The 24,000-nt window shown below is 38.5% G+C and overlaps 1 protein-coding gene across 7 annotated transcripts in view; it reads left to right on the plus strand.

Annotated features, from left to right (window-relative positions):
- Positions 1-24,000, plus strand: part of LOC118349920 (uncharacterized) — a 586,341-nt gene that overhangs the window by 456,396 nt on the left and 105,945 nt on the right. Inside the window, exon 9 of one of the 7 annotated variants that reach the window (XM_049106055.1) lies at positions 20,279-20,696. The exons of the other annotated variants lie outside the window; for them this stretch is intronic. Within the exon in view, the coding sequence (XP_048962012.1) occupies positions 20,279-20,311 (33 nt within the window). The 3' untranslated portion in view covers positions 20,312-20,696. Of the gene's footprint in view, positions 1-20,278; positions 20,697-24,000 lie in introns of those variants that run through there. 7 annotated transcript variants of the gene reach the window in all.

Here is a 24,000-nt window from a genome sequence, read left to right on the forward strand (position 1 = left end):
ACTATCTCCTGTATTTCCAGCTTACTTCTGCAGATGTCCCCCACTCCTCATTCTATACAACCTTAGTATCTGTTACTCCCCAACTCTCTTTATATCCCCCTTTCCTTCCTTACTAAGCTTTCATTGCTTAGTCTACTATCATGACAATTCCTGTGCACATAATTATAACTGCTCTGTCTTCTTTCCCTTCACCGTATAACCTCAACCTAAGTTAAATGTGACTTTAGGAAAAATTAACTTCAGTATAGTTAACACAGTTTTATATTAAATTCAGGTGTACAGTATAACAATTCAGCAACTCTATATACTAGTTTGTGCTTGTCATGATATGTATACCCTTAATCTCCTTCATCTATTTCACCCATACCACACTTACTTCCTCTCTGACTGCCCATTAGTTTATTCTCTATAGTTTAGTCTGGTTTTTAGTTTGTCTCTTTTTTTCTTTGATTGCTTTGGATTTATTCCACATACAAGTGAAATCATATGGTATTTATCTTTCTCTGACTTATTTAACTTAATATTATACTCTGGATCCATCCATGTTGTTGCAAATGGTAAGATTGCATTTTTTTATGGCTGAGTAAGAGTCTTTTGTGTATTTTTACCTATTCTTCTTTTTTACAAATACTTTATTCATTTATTCATTTATAAGAGACACAGAGAGAGAGGCAGAGACAGAAGCAGAGGGAGAAGCAGGGTCCCTGTGGTGAACCTGACACAGGACTCTATCCCCGGATCCCAGGATCATGACCTGAATCAAAGGCAGATGCTTAACCACTGGGCTACCCAGGTGTCCCAGTTTACCAATTTTTCTTTATCCATTCATCTATCAGTGAGCACTTGGGCTACTTCCATAGGTTGACTACCTTAAATAATGCTGCAATAAAAATAGGGCTACACATATCCCCTTGAATTAGTGTTTTCATATTTTGGGGGTAAATAACTAGTAATGTGATTACTGGATTATAGGGTGGTTCTATTTTTAACTTTTGAGAACTTCCATACTATTTTTCAGAGTGGCTGCACCAGTCTGAATTCCCACCAACAGTGTAAGAGGGCTCCTTTTTCTCCACATTCTCACCAACACTTGTTTCCTGCATTTTTACTTTTAGCCATTCTGATGGGTGTGAGGAGAGATCTCATTGTAGTTTTGATTTGCGTTTCCCTGATGATGAGTAGTGTTGAGCATCTTTTCATGTGTCTGTTGGCTATCTGAAGGTCTTCTTTGGAGAAATACCTATTCATGTCTTCTGCCCCCTTTTAAGTTGGGTTATTTGTTTTTTGGATGTGGAATTGTATCAGTTTTTTATATATTTTGGATACTAACCCTTTATCAGACATGCCATTTGCAAATATCTTCTCCCATTCTGTAGGTTGCCTTTCAGTTTTGTTGATGCCTTCCTTTGCTGTACACAAGTTTTTATTTTGATGTAGTTCCAATAGTTTATTTTTGTTTTTATTTCCTTGCCTCAGGAGACATATCTAGAAAGAAGTTGCTATGGGTGATGACAAAGGGGTAACTGCCTGTGTTCCCTTCTAAGATTTTTATAGTTTTAGATGTCACATTTAGCTCCTTAATCCATTTTGAGTTTACTGCATGTCAACTGAATTATAAGGAATTGGTCCAGTTTCATAATTTTACATGTAGCTGTCCCATTTTCCCAACGGAAGAGACTTTTTTCCATTGCGTATTCTTTACTTCTTTGTTGAAGGCCAATTGGCCGTATAATCATGGGCTTATTTCTGGGTTCTCTGTTCTGTCCCATTGATCTATATGTTTGTTTTTGAGCCAGTACCATACTGTTTTGATTATTTCAGCTTTGTAGCATATCTTGAAATCTGGGATTGTGATACCTCTAGCTTTGTTATTTTCTAGATCACTTTTGCTATTTGGGGTCATCTGTGTTTCCATACAAATTTTAGGATTATTTGTTCTCGTTCTATGAAAAATGGTTTAATAGGGATTCATTAAACCTGTAGATTCTTTTGGCTGGTATGGACATTTTAAAAATGTTTATTCTCCCTACCCATGAGCATGGAATTTCTTTCCATTTGTTTGTGCTATCTCCAATTTCTTTCATCAATATTTTATATTTTTCAGAGTACAGGTTTCTCACTTCCTTGATTATGTTTCTTCCTAGGTATTTTATTCCTTTTGGTACATTTGTAATTGGGATTGTTTTCTTAATTTCTCTTTCTAAAAAAAAAAAAAAAAAAAAAATTTCTCTTTCTACTACTTCTTTATTAGTGTATAGAAATGCATTGGATTTTTGTATATTGGTTTTGTATTCTGCAACCTTACTGAATTCATTTATCAGTTCTAGTAGTTTCTTGTTAGAGTCCTTTGAGTGTTCTATATATAGTATCATGTCATCTGCAAATAAAGTTTTACCCCTTTCTTACCAATTTGGATGCCTTTTATTTCTTTTTCTTCTCTGATTGTTGTGGGTAGGACTTTTGGTACTATGTTAAACAGAAGTGGTAAGAGTGGACATCCTTGTCTTGCTCCTGACCTTAGAGGAAAAATCTCTTAGTTTTTCACCATTAAGGATGATATTAGCTGTGGCTTTTTCATATATGGCCTTTATTATGTATGTTTCTGGGACTATACTTACTTTGTTGAGTGTTTTATCATGAATGGATGTTATACTTGGTCTGATGCTTTTTCTGCATCTATTGATATGATCATATGATATAATGTATGACATCATTTTCTCTTGTTGATGTAATGTATCACATTGATTAATTTGCCAATATCGAACCACTCCTGCATCTCAGGAATAAATACCATTTGATAGTGGTGAAGGATATTTTTAATGTATTGTTGGATTAAGTTTGCTAATATTTTGTTGAAGTTTTAAATCTGAGTTCATCAGAGATACTGGCCAGTAGTTCTCTCTCTCTCTCTCTCTCTCTCTTTTTTTTTTTTTTTAGTGCCTTTATCTAGTTTTGGTATCAGGATAATCCTGGCCTCATAATAGAATAAATTTAGAGGCTTTCCTTTCTCTTCTATTTCTTGGAGTGGTTTGAGAAGAATAGGTATAAACTCTTCTTTAAATTCTTATTAAAAAAATAAAAATAAATTCTTGTTAGAATTCACCTATGAAGTCGTCTGGCCTGGGACATTTGTTTTTTGGGAGATTTTTGTTTACTGATTCTGTTTCATTGATGGTAAACAACCTATTCGCATGTTCTAGTTCTTCCTGATTCAGTTTGGGGAAGTTATTTGTTTCTAAGAATTTATACCTTTCTTCTAGGTTGTCCTATTTATTGGTATATAATTTTTCATAATATTCTCTTATCCTTTGTGTTTCTGTAATGTTGGTTATTATTTATCTTTGATTTTTTATTTTCTTTCAGTTCTATCTCTTTCCTTTTTTAATGAGTATGACTATAGGTTTATCTATTTTGTTGGTTTTTTTTCAAAGAAGCAGCTCTTGGTTTCATTGATCTGTTCTATTGTTTTTTTAATGTCTATTTCATTTATTTCTGCTCTCATCATTATTGTTTCCTTCCCTGTATTGGTTTTGGGGTTTGCTTGTTCTTTTTCTAGCTTCTTTAGGTGTAAGGTTATGTAGGCATGTATTCCTACAAACTTCCTTCTTAGAACCATTTTTGTTGCATCCAAAAGATTTTGATCCATTGTGTTTTTATTTTCATTTGTCTCCATGGCTTTTTTTTTTTAATTTCCTTTTGGATATCTAGGTTGACCCATTCATTGTTTAGTAGCATGTTATTTAAAAATCTTTCCAGATTTTTCCTGTTTCATAGTGCTGTAGTCAAAAAGATGCATGATATGAGTTTCAACTTTTTATATTTATTGAGATTTGTTTTGTGGCCTAACATATGATCTATTCTAGAACTAATACATTGCAATAATATCTATAAAAGATTAATTGAAGGGAGTTCAGGATGAAATGGGAGGAGAAGACATGTGAGCACCCATCAAAAGTTGAGCTATCAAGAGCAGCAGAGAAGTGGTGAGGGAGCTGCAGGAACATATATGATTACATGAAGTTTTCCTGCCTTTCTATTGAGCAAAGTGCTAGCAGAGCATGTTTTTATGCTGATGGGATGATTTAGTAAAGAAGAAATTTATAAAGCAGGAGGAAAGAGAGAGAATTACAGATGAATAACCTTGACTAGGCATAAAGAAAGAGAGTGTCCTTAGAAGCAAAGATGGTTCATCATCTAAAGTAGCAGGTGGAATAGAAGAACAGATGGAAAGAGCAAGTAGGTTGGTAGATGTGGTAGTGAAAGTATGTGGAATTGCTTTTCAGATTGCTCATATTTTCTCAGTAAGAGGAAAACTTATCAGCTGAGAATGAAAAGTTGGAAAAAAGTGATGAGCAACTAAAGAGAGAATAAGATATGAAATATCCATCTTAGTGTGAGAGTGAACAGACACGGAAAATATAATAGGAATAATTAAATAGTAATTAGAATATGGCCAGTGAATTACATGTTTTTCCCCCCACCGTCATTCACTTGCCTGTTCACAAAATATATGAGTATGTTTCAAGAAAGGCACATTTAGATTTTGAGGGAAGGTGATGGAGTAGGAAGATGCTAAGTGCACCTTGTCTCATGGATACAACCGGGTCATCAGTAGTAACCCAGAAACTGGCCCAAAGACTGCCAAAACAGACTCTCCACAGCTGAATGTAGAGAAGAGACTACACTGAAGATGGTAGGAAAGACAGAGACCTAGTGTAGAGCTAACTGGAACCACACAGCTGTCTTTAGGAAAGAGGGATGTTCTGGACATAGAAGAAACAGGCCTCCTACCAATAACCCCAGGCACTGGGAACCTGCAATGCAAAGCCCCATAACATTTGGCTTTGAAAATTAGAGGGGACTAATTCCTTGAGTTCCCACAATTAGTGTGGTTTAACATCTTAACAAGAGACAAAGAACACTGCATGATCAGAAAGGGAATGAGCAACATGAAGGTGTAACAACTGTAGATATTTATGCACTCAAGAAAGGAGCACTCAAATATATAAAGCAACTAATAATAAACATAAATGAAGTAATCAGTAGTAATACAATAATAGTAGGGGACTTGAACAGCCTACTTACATTATAGCTATATCATTCAAACAATCAACAAGGAAACAGTAGCTCTGAATAAGACATTAGACCAGAGGAATCTAACATATATTCAGAACATTCTATCCTACAACTGCAGAATACACATTCTTTTCAAGTGTACATGGAACACTTCAGATGAGCTGTCTTTGCTTCTAAGGACACTCCCTTTCTTTTTTTTTTTTTTAATTTTTATTTATTTATGATAGTCACAGAGAGAGAAAGAGAGGCAGAGACACAGGCAGAGGGAGAAGCAGGCTCCATGCACCGGGAGCCTGACGTGGGAATCGATCCTGGGTCTCTAGGATCGCGCCCTAGGCCAAAGGCAGGCACCAAACCACTGCGCCACCCAGGGATCCCAGGACACTCCCTTTCTTTATGCCTAGTCAAGGTTATTCATCTGTAATTCTCTCTCTTTCCTCCTGCTTTATAAATTTCTTCTTCTTTACTAAATCATCCCATCAGCATAAAAACATACTCTGCTAGCACTTAACTTAGCTTAATAGAAAGGCAGAAAAACTTCATGTAACCATATATGTTCCTGCAGCTCCCTCACCACTTCTCTGCTTCTCAATTTTTGATGGGTGGTCACATGTCTTCTCCCATTTCATCCTGAACTCCCTCCAATTAATCTTTTATAGATAGCATTGCAATGTTTTGGTTCTTATCAAATCCTCCTTCAGCCTCCACATTACCAAGTACAAGATCCATTTTCTTCTTACTTCATCATTTGACATAGTTGATCACTTCGTCCACACTGAAATGATCTCTTCACTTGGATTCCAAGACCTCATTCTCTCACTTCCTTCTACCTTTCTGTCATTTCCTTCTTTTCTCTTCTCATCGTCTTGATCCTGTGTCATGTTGACATGACACGAGGCTCAGTTTTCATGCCTTTTATCTTCTTTTACTTGACTCCCTTGTCTCTTTTGATTCAATAGTTTTAATGAATATTTATCTCTCCTCCAGACTTATTCAAACTCCAGAGAAGGTGCAAAATTATGGAAAAACTCAATGTAAAGGACACCAAGGTCTGTTGGATTTTATTTTTCATTTCAATTTTATAAACTGACATGTAGAAAGACAACTTTCACCATCTAAGCTCTGAAGTGAATTCCTAAAATATTTTAGTAATTCTGTTTGAGTTTTTAAGTCATTTTAATATTCTGACAGATGAGGGAGAGGCCAATTATACTCATAATTAATTCCAAAAGCATGAAGATTGAACTTAGGTGAATTTGTTTTATTGCCTCCATAAGAGAGTAAGATCAAGTTAACTTTTTCTGGTGGTACTTTATATGCTAACTGATTTTTCATTTTTCCTGTCTGAATGTAGATATGGTCCTCACTCTTCTTTTTCTTTTTTGCCAAACTTCCTTACAGCTCTAGAAGGATGTACACAAAGAGTGTAAAATACATGAGTCAATAGTTTTGAGACAGATTACAGTTAAGTAATTAAATTGCCATTTAGTCATAAGTCAATGTCATTGGTCATAAGTCAATGTATAGTACATTGTGTTTAAAACTTGATTTCCTGAATATAAATTTTGAACTTTATGTTCACTCCTAGTCTCCAATATTTTAAACTTTATTTATTGGCTCCTGATGGAAAAACTTGTGTGAACAAAGAAAAATCTTTCAAAATTGTAGCAGCCCTTTAAATAAAGAAGTGTGGTCAATAGTTGTCCAGAATCTTGGTGATATTTGTACTAACCACGTTTGAATGGAGCTCTTGTAAGAGGCATAATGGAAAGAGTATTGGACTAGAAACCATGGTACCTACCACCAAAGAGTGGCTTTCCATGAATCACTTCTCTGTGGGCTTTAACTGCCTCACCTGAAAAATGATGAAGTTGAACTTAGTGGTTTATGAAAGTCCATGGAGGGACTTATATCTGATGACCTGTTTGGCTTGTTGTTGTTTCCTGTATCTTTACAGAAAGATTGAAGAGATTGAAGGGGAATTTATGCCTTTCTTTTTTGTGGGTATGATAAATTTTGCAGGCTTCTACCTGTGATTTCCCCTACTTCTGGTAAAAAGCTAATCCCACCTTCATGTTCCCTAAAATAAAGACCATGTTTTCTCTGTCTACTATCCTCATTTTACATGAAGTACAACTCCTTCTTATGGAAATTGCTCATTCTCCCTTCCTAGCCATATGATTCTTTTGATTATTCTATGTTCTTGAATAATTCATTTCCTCTTTCATAACAGTTATGAAATCAAATGGCTCCAACCCTAGATGACTTTTCTCCTGATCATGCGTGATTGGTCAGAGTCAGGCATGTGACTAAATCGGGGCATCAGAAATTTTCCTATAATTGTTCAAGCTAGAGATGAAGGACAAAAAGGCATTTCCTCATATGTGATGAAGTTGGGGAATAGGAAGCAGGTGGCTTCACATTCTATTGTTCCCTGCTCTGTAAAGAAAGTTGGTCTCTGAGCACAGTGTGATCCAGTGAAGCCAAGAGAAGGGATGAGAGGGGTGGCCTTAGGTAGTATTTGAGTCTATGGCCAGCTGAATTACTCTACTTCCTGCAGTTATGTGAGCCTTCCAAAAATTCTATTTTTGCTTAAATTAGAGTTTGGGTTCTGTCTGTTGCAACCAACATTTATTACTGACTTTTAATTTCATAGCCAGTCTGATGTGGAAATTTGTGGTAGAAGAAATAGTCATTGTTTTCTTCTTTCTTTTCTCTACCCTCCCACACACCTTTTTCAGCTGCCAAAATAATTGAGGACATATGGAAAGATTCTGCTATAAATTAGTATCAATCACGTTAAAAAATGGCTTACTATTGTCCATTCTATGTCTTTTCTCTCTTCTTCTGGTAATAGACCCTGGCCCCAGGAATGAGGATTTGACTCAAGATGCCATAATTGTTTTTTTTTTTAATTTATTTATTTATTTATTTATTTTTTATGGCACAGTGATTAGTCCAAGATGTGAGCACATAACCCATGCCAGACCAATGAGTTCCTTTCCCTGGATTTTTTTCAAATTAGACCAGAAGACATGCCTCTTAGTTTTTTAGGCCACAGAAGTACTGTCCTATTGGTCTGATAAGTTCATGAATGTGTTGTCCACACACAGGATTGAGAAACTGCACCTTCAGCAGGTGAGAATTAAGCTGATTGGCAAAACAGAGGACAAAAGTTTTAGAAAGAATGAGTCTGAATGCTGTGGAGATTCAGGTTCTAGTTTTCACCAGCTAGAGGCCCACTGTCACACTTATGTTCTTCAGAAGCAGATGCTGAGATAGAGTGTGGCGTGCTGCATAATTTAGTGATCAGCGCCCATTGATTGTACACTGAGAAGTGGGTACATGTTATCTTGCAGGAGAGAGGTCTCAGCATGGTCTTCAGTGGAGGGAAGAATGCTAGCTCTTTACAGGGATGTGTGGGCTATTTCCACAGATTCCAAAGGTGCAGAGCACCCTGAGGTTCAAAATTTTGAAGGACCTTTGACCACATGATCTCATCCCCAAGGGAAAGTGTCCCAACCAGGTCTTGATCTTCATCTAACAACTTGCCTTGGTTACCTTGAAGTTTGGTCATTCTCACTATTAAGCCAGAGTCAAATCCAGTTGTTTTTTGTTTTTCCTTGTGTCATAGGAAATGAAGTCTCTTTGTGAGGGACCATAGAGGTTCTCTGGCTTTTACACTTTCATTTTCATTTAGCACCTGTACCTTTTCATTAACTTTTCCCAGAAGAACCATTTCAAAGGTCCCAGACCAGAACCATCAGCATCACCTTGGAGCTTATTAAAAATATAAATTCTTTGGCAACACCTCAGACCTTCTAACTTTGGGAAATTGTATTGGGGCTCAGGAATCTGTATTTTACCAAATCTCCCAAGTTATTTTGATTCATGGTAAAGCTTCAGAAACCATGGTGTTGTCAATATCTCTCAGCATTAGCCATTGGTATAACATTGTTCTTTTAGTCACAAAGTCCCAGCCTCTGTCAAATATCTGATACATCATACAATCTGGGGCATTCCCTTCTACTGGTATGCTGTTCCCATTCAACGCTACTGCTAGTGCTAACAATTGGATCTCCACCCTGTGTCCCGAACTGTCTAGGTTCTATCTACCAAATGGTTGAGTCCTTTTTGGCTGAGGTTAAAGTTAGGATTCTACTACTTACTACTAAGTGAATCCTGATTAATATACCTGAAACATATAAGTGTATCTATGGGAAATGTTTATCTTTCTACTTGCATCATTAATAATAATAATTTAGGACCACATAATCATATTGTGCACTCCTGCTTATAATATGCTTTCATATATTACTTCATGTGGTATAACTGTGAGATGGGCAGAGCCAATCTGTCATAGATGTACATGAGTCTCTATATCTGTGGATCACACTGAGTTTTTCTTTTACTATGATATGAAACATAATGTGAAATAAGGTAAAAACTTCTGGTTGTTCACAGCAGTGCAGGATGCTCTCATTCTTTTATTGCCTCTAATTGAAACTTGTTCCTGAAATCTCAGGAGGACTGAAAAGATAAAGACCTGTCCTCTGCCTTCCTCAGAGGCCGTTTCTGTAGGATTTTCTGTCACTAGGATGACACAAGTTATCCACAAAGCATATGACAGTATTCAATGACAATATTCCTCACATGCTTTCTGGGTGTATATGCAGTTTCCAAATGACACAGTTGATCCTATCATTTTGGCAGTGTTCACATTCAATACAAATCACTGCTCCCAACTAATTGTGATTTACATTTGTTGTTCAGACAGATGAGCTGGTTTTCTAATTGCATGGTTTCTGTATTTTGCATCTACATTCTTGGTTTCTTGGTCTTGAAAACAAATTAGTAAGCTTTCCTCCTGTAGATATTTGGTTGCCAGTATTTCAACTGATCAACCAGAAAATATTAAACACCTAACAGGAGAGTGGGATGAAGTTTGATATCATGGCAGAGAAGAGAAAATATATATGGCATAGTTTAAGTGTAAAATACACTATCTGCTTAGGCGAGTCCTTTAGGTTGGTTTCATAGATTCCACGTCCAAAGAGTTCTCCTGCAAGTGAATAATTGGAGTGATGTTTTCAGAAATCCCTTCAAGGGAATAAGAGATACCAGATAGATGAATGTGTTGTTTGAGAAAACATTTAGCCTCAGATTGTTATCATTGCAGAACCTGGAGAACGAATCATATAGCAGAGTTTGTCCTACACGGAGAATTGGGGACTGGGCTATTTTACCTATTATTGCACTGGTCAGTCGCTGGCTATGAGTTGCCTCCAGGGAAAGGTGGCACAACACCCCAGACATCCTCAGGAGAGGCAGCCAATGACAGTCTTCTGGAGAAGGTGGTGGGCATGAAACTTTCGTAGCTATCACCTCCAGTAGCTGAGCGAAGGGGAATCAGGGAAGCAACAGCTTCTCATATAGGAAAAATGATCAATTATCTATAATTCTGATAATGATGATAGTGATGTTAACAATAGCAAACAATTACAGTGATTAATACATATGAGACATCGTTTTGAGTGTGCCATAGCTATTGACTCACTTAATCCTCACAACACCCATATGAGGGTAGATAGTATTATTATCCCCATTTTATAGATAAGGAAACTATGAATGGCTATGACCTTGGAGATTACATAGGAAGCAAGGGAAAGCAAGACCCAGGCATCATGGGAAATGTTAATTGAGGCAGTATGTCTATGAGGAAAATAGGCTAGACCTGGTGTTTGTCTGAAAGATAACTAGAAAGATAGATGTGGTTCTAGATAAGAACAGGTAAGAATTGAGAGGTACATGGATAATAATGAAGATATTGGCAAGAACACTCTACTATTCATAAAATATGCTTACCAACAACATAATTAGATTTCTACAATAACTTGGTGAGATAAGGATTTGGTTTTAGAGGAGAGGAATAGTCAGAGTGTTTGTGATCAACTTCATGGCACTCAGGAGAGGTATCTGAGCTAGGTTTCTAGACCAGTTCTTTACTGCCCAAATGGGAATATCTTCAACTGTTACAACTACAAGTGGAATAGACTAAGTGTTTAAAGAGTGGTATGGATTGAATTGTGTCCCTGCAAAATTCAGGTTTTGAAGTCCTAACCCTCCATATGACTGTTTTTAGAGATAAACCCTTTAGGGAGATAATTAAGGTTAAATGATGTCATATGGTTGGCCTTAATCCAATGTGTCTGGTGTCCTTATAAGAAGAGGAAGATAACTTTCTCTGTGATGTGCACACAGAGGAAAAGGCCTAGCTAACTAATACAAAGACCAATGTTAATGATGACTAGCAACTGAAACAGTCATCACTAAGTATATGGAACACACCATTGGACTTCAGAATCTTCAGAAGCAGATCTGTACATGTAGTTCAACCTACTATATTAGCTATTATTACTTTGCTAGAGCTACTATAACAAAGCACCACAGTCTGGGTGGCTCTAATAGCAGATGTTAATTTTCTCACAATTCAGAAATTAGCAGTTGAATATCAAGGGTTTGGCAGGATTGGTTTCTCCTGAGGCCTCCCTCTGAGCTTATGGGTGGTGTCTTCTCCCTATGTCTTCACATGGTAATCTCTGTGTGTGTCCTCATCTCTTCTTAGAAGAACCCCACTCATATTGGATTAGGGCCTACCCTAATGACCCCATTTTAATTGAATTACCTCTTTAAATACCCTATTCTCAAATACAGTCACATTCTTAGGTCCTGGGGGTTAAGAACTTCAACATATAAATTTTGGGAGGACACCATTTAGCCCATAACACTGACCATTTCTGGGAAAAAAAAAAAAAAAAAAAAAAAAAAAAACCCTCAGCGTGCTTTGTACATGTGATATATCACTCTCCTGAGAAAATTAGCTGCAGATGTCTCCTTTTGTATTAGTTGTTTTGCTTTGTACAAGTGACTTTACTAAGAAATCTACAGCTGATTGGATCAGTGGCTGAATCAGAGGTAGTGGTGAAGAGGGCTGGCCTGCTATGAGAACTCTCCTTAGTAACGCTACTTTCATTTGAGCAGGGAACATCAATCCAAACATACCCTTTGTTTTGGTGGCTTTCAATTCACAGCATACAAAGAGAAGTTAGAAATAGAAGGTAAAGCAAAGACAGAGACACAATGAATCAGGAATGGTGGTGTGATGGGCATGGGATGTACAGATGCCCTTTGTACTGAAATTTACCCCTTTACTCTTAGATCCACTCCCTGTGCTGCTTCTGCATTGATCTGTAGCACTAGCTACTGGTTGTGTTAAGCCAATGGGAGGCACTGGTGAGAAATTCGATTTCAGGAAGAAGGGAAAAGCCACCATATTTGTCCCTCTCTTCCCATCTTCGTTGGTGTCTCAGGCAGAGACTATTTTACCTTCATGATTCCAGCTCTGTCTGAAAGCTCCTTCATCAATGGTCTCAGCTTCCATTAGTCAGGCTTTCCATCCATGGTTGCATTTTCCTCCACATAGCTGTCCTTTGTGGAGTCTAGTAACCCTGGACATCCCTTTGCCTCTTCAACCCTCAGGATGACAGCAGATTTTAGCTGTTTTAATGAGCTCTATTACCCCTGATGGGCTTCTCACCTCTTTCATCATTTGGGAAACCAGTTCCTCTACTAAATTCCTCATATTGAAATACCTAGAGTAATTTCTGCTTTCCTGACTAGACCACAATTCCAACCCTTTTCTAAGGAGATGAATTCAAGAACCATCACGGCAACACCTATTCCACCCTTAAAAAATATGAATAGCATGGATAGCATTCTGTTCTAATCTTTAGTGTGAATTGCATAGATCTTTTTTGGAGTTTCTTATCTGTCTCATTGAGCCATACGTTATATATCCATCTTTGAGCTAGCTTAGGCCTATCTCTGATTTTTACAACCAGGAAGATTCCAGCATAACTAAAGCAATGACCTATAAGGGAACAGCACTTTTATCAGAAAGGCAAATTACTTCATCACAGGGTCATAGAAACGTAGGAGCTTTGCAGATCCTAATAGCAATCTTATTTACGTGGATGTTCATCCCATTTACCCAATTACCTTCTGGAATTCTTAAACTGGGCTCCAGTAGGTAGGCATACATGGTTAGAATGTGAACCAATCTCACAGACACTGTAACATTTCTTTAAGGTTATACTCCTTTAAATTACTCAAACAGTGGAGATGGTTAAGGTTTTTACTATGCACATTCCTATAAAAGCCTCAGAATAAACCTTATAATACTGTTGCAGCAGAATCATGGGAAAATCATGAATAGCAGTCTGATCTTTTGGGAAGGGGCACAGACATACTGGGTCCAGCATGGCTATATTTTTTTAAAAAGCTCCATAGATGATTCTGATACATACCCAATGCCAAAAAAAACAAAAAAAAAAAAAACAAACAAACAAAAAAAAAAACTCCACCATAGACTGGCAGAATGGTACAATGTCTTTCAACATTTTTTTCCCCAATAATCATCTTTTAGCCGTATGGCAGATTTTCATGCTCTAAGTTGACACATGCTATTGAAAGCACATTGGGGAAAATGATATTATTTGGCACTATTTCACCTTAAAAGTGTGCAAAGGACTCAAGGATATTCTATGAGGTATCTGTGGATAGAACATGAAGCCAAAATCCCAGACCTAAGAGGAGGATGTCTGTGTAACAACAATCCCAGAGACATTAGTCCAGAGTTTTCCAGCCAGTTGCAACAGGAGGCTTGAAAAACTCCTCACTAAATCAAATAATAGGAGTTTCCATGTAAGAGTCTGGAGTACTGCTCAGCAACAGACATAAATGAACGCTTCTTATAACCAGCTCTGCTGGCAGAAGCTGGGACAGCCCAAGCTGCACGTCATGGTGAATGGAGTGACCAAAATCTGGTTGAACAGAAGAACTACATTCATGTGAGCCAAAGCTTCCTGGCAATAGAAGACGGATGAGTAAGAGGAATTAACCAATTGTCTGAGGCATGAGAGGACAAGAAGGAAAGCATGGCCACTGAGAAGGAGCTGGGGGTTTGAGTGTCTGTGCTAGGGCAGGGGGGCATCTCAGCTAATCAGCTCTCCGTGTCAGGGCCAGAGAAGGGTGGGAAGACCCTCGCAGGGAAAAGATGGCAGTCCTCAATAGGATTTTATGTGTCCTGCTTCCTGGCAAGAGCACATTCAAAAGGAGTGAGAAAATCAAGAATGAGGAGGCATGTAACCTTTCTCCGTTGACCATCACCCTGTGCCAGTGGCTTTGGGTTCAGTTTTCACACTAAGCCAGACTGTGGCATATTTGGGGGGAAGGAAACAGCCATGGGATGGGAAAGCTGGAGCTTCCAAATGGGCAGGAGAAGGAATGGAAGCAGGAGGGTGAGCCTGTGAGTTTTCACAGACTCTGGGACCCACTTGTTTTCTTAGTGTGTGTGGTCTGTCTTGTGTTTATCATTCTAGTTTTTGAACGGGTGCTTCTCTCTTACAAAAGGGAAAATGCAAACTCATGAAGGATGTCAATGTGTTTAACTTAAATGATAACTGATTCAAATGATCTATGTGATGTTATTCAATATTAATGACATCATGGTGGTTAAATAGATAATCTGTCACTAACTTATTTGCAATAGTTATTTGCACAGTTATTTTGCAAACGTTTTCTATTTATGATATAAGGTTAGGAAGATAAATCATTTTGTGTTGATGAGGAAAATAAGGGAGAGACTCTAGTTTTTTTCTTGAACTTTAATGCTTTCAATGAAAGAACCTCAAGGCATATGCTTCTTTGAGATAAAATGCATTTTGCATCACTGTCTTCCCCCTCACATCATAGGCCTCTGCCTCACCCCATCGGATATTGGCTCTGAGCATGTCTTATCTCTTCCTAACATGCATCCTGCCATGTTATATTTCTTAAATGAATGGAAACTTTGTTTAAACGGGAGAAATATAATGATCACCTCACCTGTTTAAATGACTGCTTGAGTGTGCTTTGGTCATCATCATTAAAAATGTGTTTACTTGGCAAGTTCTGCTGTATGAATTACCCTATAAGAATTCCCCACAATAGTTATCCGGAGATGGAAATATAGTTAAGTGACTACTTCCATATGTATTTTAAAATTAAAGGTGGCAGTTTAATAAAATGAAAAAGGAATGAGTTTTGGAGTTAGAGCTTAATTCTGATTGTATGTTTTCCATTTACTCCCTATGTAACCTTGGGCAAGATATATGACCTCGTTAAGGCCTCTGTTGCCATCTATAAAATGAGAAAAAAAATCCATTTTATTAAGTTGTATTAGGAAAGAGATCTCTCCATGAAAACACCTGACACATTTGGCACAGAGTACAAACAAAAACATTTTTTGCTTCTTTTAGCATTTTCATTTTTTCCCTTTGATAATTCATCGGTAATAATGTATTTTATTACATGGAGGTTTGCAACTGACTTTGTTCATATCTTCCAAGAGAGTCAAATATGCATCTTCTTAAGATAACAGAGAAACAGAAACTTCATTGAGTATACAGCTGTGGAGTTGGTGGGTCACAGGGAGTCATCTTAGCCCTGGTGATTTTTTTCTTGCCTTTTTGATCATTTAGCATCATCTTTCTGTTTTAATTTTAAATTTTCTGAATGTTATCAAAATGAGCATGTTCTAGTTCCATAGAAGTAGTTCCGAATTTATATTCTAGAAAGGATTAAATGGGTGGCAATGTACTGAATACTTGCAAAAATGGCTTGACAAGTTCAGTTTAAAAAGAAAAGGGCATAAGTAATGAGCATAAAAACAAAAAAAAACAACCCTTATGGGCATAAATTCAGGCTGCTTGACTTTTTCAGAATGACTAGTCTACAGTTTTAAAGGACTCACATAAAGAGCTCTTTCTATAGGGGATACTAACATTATGATATCACTGCAGCTGGCAAGGTCAGCTGGGACATTGGCTCAGTAACAGAAAACATGTTGCTGGGCTTCATTTCCTTCTAAACAAGGGCATATTCCATATTTTGAACAGAATACCTATCAATTCATAGATCTAAAAAGAAACCAGGTGATGTAGTAAAAGGATATGAGTTTTGGAGTCAGATATACTCCACTGAGGTCATATACCAGCTGGACACATTTGAGAAAGTCATTTATCCATCTGTGGTTCAGTATCTGAGTAATGGGGACTGTGCCATCCAATTTGCTGGTTGGTAATGAGAATTTAAATGAGGTACTGCACGTAGAAGTGCCTGGCGTATACTAGATTCTCAACAAGGATCATTGTTTGTTGTTGTTGTTTGTCGTTGTTGTTTTACCAATGATATTCTTACTTATAACTGTAATGGTTAAACCCCTGAGGCCAAGGAAATTTGGAAATCTCACAGAGCTCCTATGGAGAAACCTTCTAAGGACTTCTGTGAAATCACATCATGAACATATGGTGTAGATTTCTAACTTGAACACACCATGTCCTCAGGATTAAGATTAAAATTATTGACTTTTACCCACCCTGGAAAGTTTGACAGGAGTTCAACACATTTGACCCCTCACAAACCTGACTGTGTTTGCCAACACCAAGGAGCCAGGAAATGTTAGATGAAGAAATTTGTCTGCCTCCAAGCCTTCAGAATTCATCTGATTGAAAGCTCAGGGTTCTACATACAGGTGACCTATTGTGAGATTGACTCTGGTGACTTTTTAATACTGTGACCATTTTTTCTTCTCTTCACCATTTACATTTTTGTGGTGATTCTTAGAGATTAAATCACTAGCTCAACCAGAGCATTTTCCTCAGCATTACTTGTTAGCTCATTCCCAAAGTTATCCTACAGTTGGATGAGGTTCAGTTGCTTCTGAGAGGCTGTTGTTTGACGTTTGGATTCCATTCACATGACTTTATCCTTCATAACTCACAGATGATCATTAATAATAAATGCTGTCATGAGTATGTTATGTAAAAAGTAATATTTAAGAGGCTGAATTTCTAAGGCAAGACCTAGGAGGCTATAGTGGGACATTGAGGTTATATGGAAACTTCTTGCCTCTCTGAATTAGATTCTTAATTATGTCCAGTCTCTTAATCTTTCTGATGAGCCTTCTCATCGTAATGCAGTTGTAGAATAGAATTAGAGATTTAGGAAATGTTTAAACTAAGAGTTCATTCGTCCAGCTTGCTAATTCCACTGGTGAGATAACTGATAAAAATATTTTCTTTGAAAGGTGATTTTCAAAAGACACATGTTGCCTTAATGATGATAACGAGGCTGTGTTAATATATGAAAGGTTACTTGAGGCCAAAGCCAAATTTAAGAATAGGAATCCATTGTGTCCATTGAATGCTAGGTAATAGAGAAAAGTTTGAGTTAGTGGAAAACATTCTGTGTTTAAAAAAAATACGTAGTTCAACTCTACATATTTGCCCTACTACAATGCCCTACTACTCGTCCAAGGTTATGGAGGGACTATAGCAAATTTGAATGGCTAATGGTCTTAGTTTGCTCAGTGTAACAAGATGACATTTGATAACACTGAATAGTCCTGGTCACAAAGTGTTAAAATATAATGGTGGGCATTGTGAGTTTTAGTGCTAGAGGACCTGGGTTTGCATCGTGATGCATCTGCTTCCAGTTTGCATAACCCTGAATAAATCATTTAATCACTTAAATCTTCCACTTACGCATCTATGAAATGGTGATAATAGTATTGTCTCTTAGGGCTGTTGTGAGAATTATGTGAAGCAACTCAAGGAAAATGCTTAACCCAGAGCTAAGCCCAGAACTCTATCTGTATTTTCCCTCCCCACCCCGTGTGTGTGTGTGTGTGTGTGTGTGTGTGTGTGTGAATTGTGGCAAATTGCACACAACATAAAATTTACCATCTTACCTACTTTTTTTTTCTGTCTTAACTATTTTCAAGTACACAGTTCAGTGTTATTAAATACATTGACAGGTTTTGCAACCACTGCCACCATCCATCTCCAGAATGTCCTCAAGGCCTACTCATGTGTATGTACATAGCACACTTAGTCTTCCATCCAACTGTCCATGGAAACATGGTTGCTTCCATATTTTCACTATTGTGAGTAAATTGCTATGAACAAGAGCTCACAAGCAAAGCATATATTCAGAAGTAGAAATCCTGGATACCGTACTAATTCTATCTTTAAAGATTTGAGTCACTACCATACTTTCTTTTCCATAGCAGCTGAGCCATTTTACATTGGCATCAGCAGCACACAAGGGTTCCAATTGCTCCACATTCTCATCAGTACCTACTATTTTCGGTTTTGTTTTATAGTAGCCAGCATAATGGGAGTGATGTGGGTAAATATATATATATATATATTTTTAAACACGAGTTTATATTATTATGGGTGTGCTTGTCTCTTTGGGCTATGGCATATAATTCCCATTGTCCACAGTCCTTGGGATAGTAGCTAAGTTAGGCACAGACTAGGCAGAGGAACTTCTTCACTCTTTTTTTTTTTAAAGTAACATTTATTTTTTAATTTTTATTTATTTTATTTTATTTTTTAATTTATTTATGATAGTCACAGAGAGAGAGAGAGAGAGGCAGAGACATAGGCAGAGGGAGAAGCAGGCTCCATGCACCAGGAGCCCGATGTGGGATTCGATCCCGGGTCTCCAGGATCGCGCCCTGGGCCAAAGGCAGGCGCTAAACCGCTGCGCCACCCAGTGATCCCGAACTTCTTCGATAATAGATGTATGTCTGGAGTGGAGGAGGCTAGGAATTCTAAAGTATGGGATAGGTGAAATATGTCAGAGAAAGATAAAAATGAATGATTCCATTTGCATGTAGAATTAAAAAAATGTCTAAATTGGATTCTTAAATACAGAGAGCAAACTGATGGCTATTGGTGGGGGTGGGGATGGGTGAAATAGGTTAAGGGGATTAAGAAGTACAAACTTCCAGTTATAAAATAAATAGGTCACAGAGATGAAAAGTACATCATAGGGAATATAGTGAATAACATTGTGTCATGACTACACTTCTTGTGCTAAACTGTGAGTGTCCCATTACTATGTTGTATACCAGAAACTTCTATGACCTTGCGTGTCAAACTATACTCAATAATGAGTTTAAAAAAAAAAAATCTAAGGCTCTAGGACATGGGGAAGATGAAGAAGGAGGGACTAAATCTCTTCAGAAGGAGATAAATTACTTTCTCCTGGCCATACTAACCCAAACTGGATAAAACTCCACATCTTAAATTAATTAAGAAGATATTTTTTGGTTGTAGGTTATGGAACTGTGAATTTTAGAGATGAGCATCCGAGTGGCCCCATTAGTAGGAGGTAAGAGGGTGGCCATGACAAAGGGCTTGCTTCATACACTGCAGTGAGACGTGGCTGGAGACAGCCAAGGCAGCGAGCCTGCTTTCCTGAAGTCCATGGTTTCTGAGGTTGGTTGAGAGGTACCTCTGTGCTTCTCCCTCCCTGGGCAGGGCAATAAGCAAGCCTCCAAGAGGATCAGTTTCTGTGACCCCAGGAATTCTGAAATTGTAGCAGGGAATGTACTAGACAAAGGATAAGCCTTTAGTGGTACGTTAGGCAAGTACAGACTTAGAGCCCTCACAACTCTTAGCACTTAAAACGTGATCTTATGGTAAAAATGAAGGTAGGGGAATATGTGAAAATAGTGATGTCTATTAATGCACAGCATCCATGTGGATTCATCCAGAAGCTGATGTCCTAGCAGTGCTATAGCACTAAATGTGGCAGATCGGCCTTGCCTTTGATTTTGTGATCACACTGTATGTCCTTACAAATAGCAGGGAGCCTCTGGGTACCAGGCTCATTAAACCTGTGCTCCTCAATATTAATGATCATCTGATTCTATTAGGGGTAGGGTATGAACATAGGTGTCATATTCCAAAGGTTGAAAAGTGGATCAAGCTATTTAGAGAACAATGTGATTTAGACAGAATGCTCCAAAAGTCTTGAGCCCCAGTCCAGATTCTGTGACTTCACTTATTGGAGAGGGGGAGAGGGGATCTCTGTCAAATTACCTCACCTTTCTGAGCCTCAATACTCAGCTGTAAAATGATGGTACCTCATAGTACTGACTCAAAATACACATAGGCAAACAATTACAGCAGAGTGTGTTTAGTACTTTGATAAGAATACTGAGTGTTGTAGAACAAATGTAGTGTGGCAGATTGCATTTTTTAAAGAAACAGCAACAATGTCCTCCATTGTGCTTGTTCATCTACAGTGTGACCTTGATACCAGTGTGACCTTGCATTAAAGGGCTGACATCTGTGCTTCTCCTCCTTGAGTCTGGGCTGGTTTATGACGGTGGTATCGTGAGTCCTGAGGTGAGGCCCTGAAGGGCATCATGGCTTCCACCTTGCCTGCCGGAACTTCTCCCCTTGAAGTCTTCAGCTGCTGTATAAAGGGTCCATCTGTCCCAAGGCATGCCTGCTGTGAGGAAGCTCAAACTAACTCAAGTAGAGAGACCACACTGAGAGCTCTCGAGACTATGGACAGCATGAGAGATGTCTGGCCAGTCCCTACATGGCTGTGTCCCTGCTGCTTTTCCAGCAATAGCCACCTTCTAACTGAAACCATGGGAAGGTTCCTGAGCCAACACTACTCTGCTGAGCCCTTCTTGAATACTTGGGCCAAATAAATTGGAGGTATAAGCCATTACATTTGAGGTGTTTTATTGTTCAGCAAAAGATATCATAATGGTAGGACCCCTATCTTAGACTTATGGGGTTGGGCAGGCTTCCTCAGAGAAATAATATCAGAAATGAGACCTTGAGGTGTTAAGCAAAGTTAAGGGATTATGTGTGGTGATAGTACTCCAGTCAAAGACCCAAGGTGAAGGCGTTTGCTCACGGCATACAGCCCATGGAACATCAATGGGTGGTTAGGTGTAGTTTGAGTTTAGTGTGCCCTAGAGGAGAGAGACAGAGGGCAGCAGGGACTCCCTGATCCTGTAAAGCACTTGGACTTTATCCTAAGGGTAATTAGAAACCACTGAGGGCTTGTAGGGAAGCTAGAGTCAAGCTGATTTGTTTTTTGTTTTTTTTTGTTTTTTTTTCTTTGTTTGGTTTGTTGTAAAGATAATTTTGACCCCAGTGGGAAATGTAGTTTGGAAGAGGACAAGACAGAAGGGTGGCTCTCAGGGAGACTGTATAGTGATTTGGGTGAGAGGGGAGGGTAGGATGAATTAGGGATGAGGAGGAATGCATAGACAAAAGGAAAAAAAATAACTGGAATTGTGAGTGGTTGTGTGCAAGAATGAAGTCCTGGATTTTACCATGGGTAAAGTGACACCACTCAATGCTGGAGGTTTCAAAGGAAGAGGGACATATCTGAGCAGTGGCATGTGGGAGATAAACTTAATTTGAGCCATACTGAATAAGAGATTCAAATGTCCCATGGTGTGTGTCTATGTGTGTGTAGCTTACTGGAGTGTGTATATGGTTTGTAGCTCAGTGGAGAAGTCTCTGTGTGGCAATATTAGGGGTACATAGATGGTCATTGAAGGACATGGGAGGGGGTGAGGTCATCCAGGGAAAAACTGGAAAGGCAAGAGAGTAGAGCCCTTGAGACAGGTCCAAGGAAAAAAGGCATTTATGCAGTGGGCAGAGCAAGCAAAGTTCTTGAAGGAGACTAGGAAGGGGCAGTCAAAGAAGTGAGGGAAAAGCCAGAGTGTGGGGTCCAATAAAAAAATGAATGAGACTCTTTTAGATAATTGTCCTTGGTATCCGATAGCTACAAATTAGTCAAGACAGTGAAGATCCTGGTCATGTCTCTGCTTTTGAGTTGCATGAAGGGTTGATGACATTGGCAGGAGCAGCTTCAGTGCAGGAGTGGGGACAAGTCAGATTGCTGTGAGTTGAAGAGTAAAGAGGGGGTAAGAGTATAATGTCAGCACAGAGGAAGTCCCCAGTGTAGTTTGGCTAAAGAGGGAGGAAGAATGGAAAGAAGGCAAAATCTAGTAATAGAGCTTATGCGATGTTGGAGAGGTCTAAGTTTATACTCTTCTCCATGGTCACCATGAGCCACTTGAGTTGTGGCTAGAGCCACTGAGAAGTGGATTTTAAAATTTTATTTCCTTTTAATTGACTTTGTTGAAATAAGTACACATGACAAGGGGTGACCACAGAAGACAGAGCAGAGAGTACAGGATCTATAGAAAGAGAAAGAGATTTTTGAGGGAGTTTTTGTTTTTGTTGTTGTTAAGATAGTAGACACTTGTATAGTTTTAAATGCCAATGAGTAGTAGGCAGCAAGGAGGAGCATTGGAAGTTGCAGGAGAGGGTCAAGGAAGTATTCAATAAAGGCTCTGAGGAGAGAGGTGGTAAGTTGATGGGACATAAAGCAGAGATGGATGCACTGGCCTTTCAGAATACACAGGACCAGGAGCCTGTGGGAGGGAAGAGGGAATGTGATGGGTTTGGATGCCATTGGGTGTGTAGGCTGCTGGCAGGAAGCTGAGTGGGTTTCCAGCTGATGGATTCCATTTTCTCTGCAGGATGGGAATTGAGGTCATTTACTGCAAGGGAGGGGAATCGTGGTGAGTTAGAGGTTTCAGAGAGTTGAGGAGATTTAAAACAGCTTGGCTTAGAAAACAGAAAGTTGCTCAATCTCTGTCAAATGCAGAGAACAGTTGCACCTTGAGCAGCATGGTTATTAACACTGCCCCAAAATCTGCCCTCCTATGCCTACCTCCTAACAGCTTGACTTTTGACATTTCACCTCCTTCTTCTATGGTGTTTATTCATGTGAAGGCTTTGTTTCTCTTGACAAATTCCAGGTGGGCAGGACCCATCATCTAATTCATCCTTGTATCCTAGTTGCGCCTAGCACAATTCTTGGCCCACCAAGGAGGTTCAGTAAATATTTGTTGAGTGAGGGAGTGGGTGACTGCCTAAGCACAAGGTGCATGTGGCTCAGGAAAATCCCTTCTCGGACTTGGGTTCGCTTTCCTCATTCATATGCATGATTGGCTCCATTTCTGCTTCACATTTCTGGCTGAGACCCAGCGGGAGCCTCTCCCTTTGAGAACCATCCTTTAGACAGGCATAATTTAAAATCAAGTGAAGTGACACTGTATGGAAAAGAAGGGCTGTTATTTTTGAGAATTTTTTTCTTTTTTAAAATTTTAATTTTTATGGAGTCCAGATGGGGCCTAAAAGCTGACACTTGGAAGGTTCCCCTTTCCCCAATTTACCAGAGTTCCTGCTCTTATCTTTCATTCTCGGGGATATAAACAAACATTGGGATCGGCCAGAGCCCTGACTTTCTGGATGATGAAGGCCCACTGGGGTTAAATTCTAACTAAGATCTTCCCCCTGGGTCTCAAATTCTATCATTTTGTGCTATATTTGCCAATAATGTTACACTTTATCTTTATCATAGCAAATATTTAACTTGTTGAGAGAAAATATGTCATGAATGCATTACTCATAAGTTTCCATATTTCCCAAAGATTTTGGCAAGTGGTAGAGATGAAACTTCTGGGGTCCTATTAATACAATTGAAACAAAGCCAAGTGCCAAATTTTAGTGAATTCAGAGGGGTAGAAAGTGGGTGTTGTATAGAGGCTAACAGAGTTACGCTAAGTGATTTCATATGGCTGGTTGATCAGTTATCAGCCTTTTCCTTGTAATGGTCTTCTTAGCTTGGAAATCAGATGGTTTAATAAACGGGCATCTAAGAAGGAAGAAAATGTGTCTTACGTGCTGAAAATGTGGGGAGCTCACCTCTTTTTTTCAATTCCATTCTCTTCTCTTAGGTATATAGCTGCCAATTGATAGATCCAAGGATTGACTGAAATTTTTCATTATCTAGGTTTTGTGCTAATGTGTAAGCTTCTGAACCGGAACATCTTTGGGAGAATAAAATACCTCTTGATATTGATGGTTTTGAGACTACTGAAAGCCGTAGCGTTTTAGAAAACCAAAATAGGCTGTTTATTTT

Source organism: Canis lupus, chromosome 35, assembly GCF_003254725.2.
Source record: "Canis lupus dingo isolate Sandy chromosome 35, ASM325472v2, whole genome shotgun sequence".
Taxonomy (NCBI): domain Eukaryota; kingdom Metazoa; phylum Chordata; class Mammalia; order Carnivora; family Canidae; genus Canis; species Canis lupus.